At 32.7% G+C, this 5000-nt stretch overlaps 1 protein-coding gene across 2 annotated transcripts in view; it reads right to left on the bottom strand.

Annotated features, from left to right (window-relative positions):
- The window catches only part of LOC137652222 (metabotropic glycine receptor-like), a 525956-nt gene that overhangs the window by 518677 nt on the left and 2279 nt on the right, over window positions 1-5000 (bottom strand). For both annotated transcript variants that reach the window (XM_068385452.1, XM_068385453.1), the window contains exon 2: window positions 1-344. This exon is cut by the window's left edge and continues 571 nt beyond it. In XM_068385452.1, coding sequence (XP_068241553.1) covers window positions 1-187 — 187 coding nt within the window. In that variant the 5' untranslated portion in view covers window positions 188-344. The remainder of the gene's footprint in view (window positions 345-5000) is intronic.

The following is a 5000-nucleotide window of genomic DNA, read 5'->3' as shown; positions in this document are numbered from 1 at the left end:
TCTCCACTTCCAGCAAACGAAGAACCTGCGTCAGCTGGCGATCCCTGGCAGCCAGCTGGGCTTCGTGCTGCAAGGGGTCCTCCTCGTCGGCTACGGAGGGCACGAAACACCACCACGATACAAAAAACAAGAGCCAAAAGAGGGCTCTTGTGATGCCCTGGGTCGGGCCCCTCATGTCCGCCCTCATAGGGGGGAGGGGCGTCAACAACAACACCACCAGTGGCCGCAAGAAGAAGTTGAGAAGTATTTCCTCACGATAATGTTACAGGTCTATTTACCTTCCACTACGGAATACAGTCCATCCATCATGATAAGATATAATTGTCTATGAGTCATTCATTTTCCTGCAGAAAGGTGCGCAAGAAAATCATCAAGATTGCCTCTTAAGTAAACTCACAAAATGACATTACTTACACGAAAGTTTTTCATTCTTAAAGTCTCAAACACTTTACACAATGTTTAAACATAAATTATCATCTAAAATATTTAAGTTGAAGAGATTCATTTTACAGTCACTCTCCTATATATACATAAATGTCATATTTTTACGGGTTATAGCTTGTTTCACCATAAAATTATGCAAAATATTATAATTCAAATTCATACAATCTGCATTTATTGAGATTAAGAGAGCGAACTCCGAAGATATAATTGTTCCCAAGGAATTGGCATTTTCCAACTAAGGTTGTATCTTCGCTTGCAGTAATAATAATAATAATAATAATAATAATAACAACAACAACAATAATAATAATTATAATAATAATAATAATAATAATAATAATAATAATAATAATAATAATAATAAAAGTGACATTGCAGCTCAAAACAAGACATATGTATGTACATTAGAAGAAAAGGGAGAACAATACATTAAGGAGGATGCTATAAATCGATAAAATAACAACAGACATAGGAATACTCAATCAAACAAAAATAAATTAAGACTGTATGAACAGATCGGTAAAGTCACCTAATTAATAATAATAATAATAATAATAATAATAATAATAATAATAATAATAATAATAATAATAATAATACGTAACTCATTCAATCAATGAAGAAGACGTCAGCATACGACCAAAATAATATAGCCCAGTTCGCCACTCCACTCCCCCGAAAATCTTAAATTCAATCTTAAATTACTTCATATAATCATCATTTAATTCTCAAGATTTTGTAAAGCTTATAAAACCTAGATTTCACATCTTGATATGACCAACTTTTAGAGAGAGAGAGAGAGAGAGAGAGAGAGAGAGAGAGAGAGAGAGAGAGAGAGAGAGAGAGAGAGAGAGAGAGAGAGAGAGAGAGAGAATTAATTTACATAAGTTTTCTATTCATTAGCTTCATGCGATCAACTTACCAAATAAGGACTTCATAATATCTGCTTCTAACTCCTCACTGCTATAAGTAATTAGATTCTAGAACTTAACACCGTAATAATTAATCCACAAAAGTGTTACTTTACATTATCAGAGTTTATAGACAAATTTTACTTGAATAAGATCAACTGGCCATCTAATATACTTCAAGATGGTTTGATTTTACAATAAAGTCCTAAAGTGACCTACATATGTATGTTATTGGATAGACGTATTTACAGAAATATGTAGTAAGCTGGTCCGGGAAGATGCCAGAAAAGCTATTCAGTGCTGAATGACGAGATGGAAACAGGAAGGAGGCTAGAAGTTGGGTGCATATTGGGACCTCTTTAATTTAGGGGAAAAAAAACACCAAAGATCCAGGATATAAGATTCAAACGTTCAGATCCAGAATTTCCTTGTTCTGCTCTGGAATAGCAACGGCTGAAGAATATATATATATATATATATATATATATATATATATATATATATATATATATATATATATATATATATATATATATATTTACACATATATACATACATACATAGATATATACATAGATAAATAGATACATACATACATACATAGAAACATATATAATTAGATAGATAAAAGAAAAAATACTTAAGTAACCAATATTCATTTCACCAGAATACATTCTTTTCGAAGCAAACAAATTAAATATGTTTGGCCCACATTTACAACCAGTAAAAGCTGGCTAAACCTGTAATCCAGAAACAATAAACAACTTCAGCAACCAGAGTCAAGAGCACCAACGACTCAAATCGGTGTTGGATACAAGATTCTATGGAAGCGGTGGAATAAAGAAAAAGGATAGTGTCAAATACTCTCGGAAACGAAGAGGAAAGTAGCGAAATGAAGTTACAAGGTACAGCTTCGAAAAAGGATGAGGAATGTAAAGAGAAAACGTTGGAAAGGAATAGGAGAGGATCGAAAAAGTTACAAGGTACAGTAACTGTAAGAGACAGAAGTAAATATCTAGAAATGGGTTTTAAATGAAATTACTTTTCGAATATAAAAGGAAAAAATGGAAACAAGAGAAGGAAAGTATGATAAAAATGTAACGCGTAAGGGAATAATAAATACGGAATAGAGAAGAGGGAAGTTAAAAGAAGAATAAATTCAAAACACTGAAAAACAGAAAAAATGAAAAAAAAAAAAAAAAAAACGTTACAATCTGAAAGGGTCTACAACTAATACACTTTGTGGGAATAGTTGTAAAAACAAAAGACAAAACTTTTTCTTACATCAGAAAGTGGACAAATGCTAAGTCAAGAAAAGCTGCACAGGCAGAACCAATTGTTTGTTTGTTTGTGTTGCTCAAATAAATTCTAAGTCAGAAAGGATTTCAATTGACAGCACTTCATAGACCAAACATAAACTTGTCACTTTCCAAGCGAATTATTTTACAAAAAAAAAATACACTTTTCTGGCATCTTTTCGATAAAAAGAATCATCACCAAATAGCGTACAAAATATAAATATTATTTTCAACATTACAGAGTTTCCCCTAAAATTTGGTGAATCAAGAGAAAGAAACAACCTAATAGTTTCCGCCACATTTATCGCATATGAAACATGAATGAAACCACCTTCGCAAAAAAACTTCCACGCCATTACTAGCTTAATACAGATGGGTCACCATCAAGCCAGCGCAAATAATTAGATAAATATTTACAATATATCTATCTATCTATCTACATAAATATATAAATGTATATATATATATATATATATATATATATATATATATATATATATATATATATAGGGCGGAAAATATAAGGAGAATGACAAATAATAGATGCACATTAAGAATAACTCAATGGGTCCCTAGACATTGCTAAAGAAGCAGGGGAAGGAAGAGAGTACGATGGAATGACGAACTAAGAAAGTTTGCGGGTGTGGACTGGCACAGAAAGACCATAAACGAACGCAAGTGGAAGGACATGTCTGAGGTCTTTGTTCTGCAGTGAACTAGTAACAGCTGATCATGATGATGCTGATATATATATATATATATATATATATATATATATATATATATATATATATATATATATATATATATATACAGTATAATATATATATATACTATATATATATGTATATATATACATATCTATAGATATATATATATATATATATATATATATATATATATATATATATATATATATATATATGTATATATATACATATCTATAGATATATATATATATATATATATATATATATATATATATATATATATATATATACTGTATACACACAAACACCACTGTTTAATGAAACCCAAGACTAACGTAAACAAAAACAAAGACACGCCTTTGCTTGTAGGTTCACTTGCATCAAACATGAACTCTGTTTGCTTCAAGTTGTTGCTCTGCACGCTAAATAAACATTCTCTCTCTCTCTCTCTCTCTCTCTCTCTCTCTCTCTCTCTCTCTCTCTCTCTCTCTCTCTCTCTCATTTCCGCAGGTATCTTCCCATGCTCCAAAAGAAGTGTCTCTCATTACACAGCCATTCAAAGGTAGTCGAAAAAGACAAATCGCTCTAAAGGCAGCTTCATTATCCACGAGTATACGAGAATATCAGAATTTAACCTTCATTACTCTCTCTCTCTCTCTCTCTCTCTCTCTCTCTCTCTCTCTCTCTCTCTCTCTCTCTCTCTCTCTCTCTCTCTCTCAGGCAAATTAGGCACATTCAAGTTTCAGGCATGGAGTAGGCTAAGTTAAATGAAGCGGTGACATACATACTGGGTGGGAATACCTTAACGTGGTGAAAGGGTTTGCGCATTACTATAATCAGCAAAGTTGTACTAGTCAGGGCCACCCATACTACGTTGGTTTGTTGTGAGCGATCTGACGAAAACCTCCCACTTTCACCAATCAGCACTGAACAGTGTTTTGATGAAAAATGGCCAAGCCCCAGACATGATTAAGGGCATGTCTGAGGCTTTTGTCCGACAGAGGACTAGAAACGGCTACATTTGTTGTTGTTGTTGTTGAATTGCAAATATGCGGAAATGGCATACCTAAACAAAGGCCAAGAAGGAAAGATATTCCAGCAAGAGGTGACTATGGGAAAACCTTGGAAAAAGAAAGGGGCAAAAAAAAAAAAAAAAAAAAAAACATGAATTTAAATACATTTGGTAAATAATGGAAAAACGATGAAAGAAAATTAACAACGAATACGAGGATGGTAATAAAAAATTAAAACGTAAGTCATAAAAAAATTATTAGGGAGAGATGGGAGGCGCCCGTGTAATTGAAGAGGGCTAAGAAATATGATTCTAGGAAAAGAGAGAAAGGAGAGATGGAAGGTACAAATGGATACTTTAATTGGAGAAAGGGGGTTGGAAGAGATTGGGGGTTACGGATAAAGAAGAATAAGAGATAAAGGAAAGAAATGTGGTAAAAGGGAAGAGAGAAATGGTGGCGTTTGATTGAAAATGAAAAAGAGGCTGTAGCGTCAAGTCATTTTCTCCATTTCTGAAAACATCCTCAGTTTACAACATTCCAAAGAATTCCTAAGATTTAATTTCACATAGAATACTTATAGGAAAGGAATTGGTAAATACCAGAGAAAAACAAATAAAAAAAAGC

This window comes from Palaemon carinicauda, chromosome 13, assembly GCF_036898095.1.
Source record: "Palaemon carinicauda isolate YSFRI2023 chromosome 13, ASM3689809v2, whole genome shotgun sequence".
Classification (NCBI taxonomy): Eukaryota; Metazoa; Arthropoda; class Malacostraca; order Decapoda; family Palaemonidae; genus Palaemon; species Palaemon carinicauda.
Note: the sequence above shows the minus strand (reverse complement) of the source record. Positions and strands in the feature narration are given on the sequence as shown.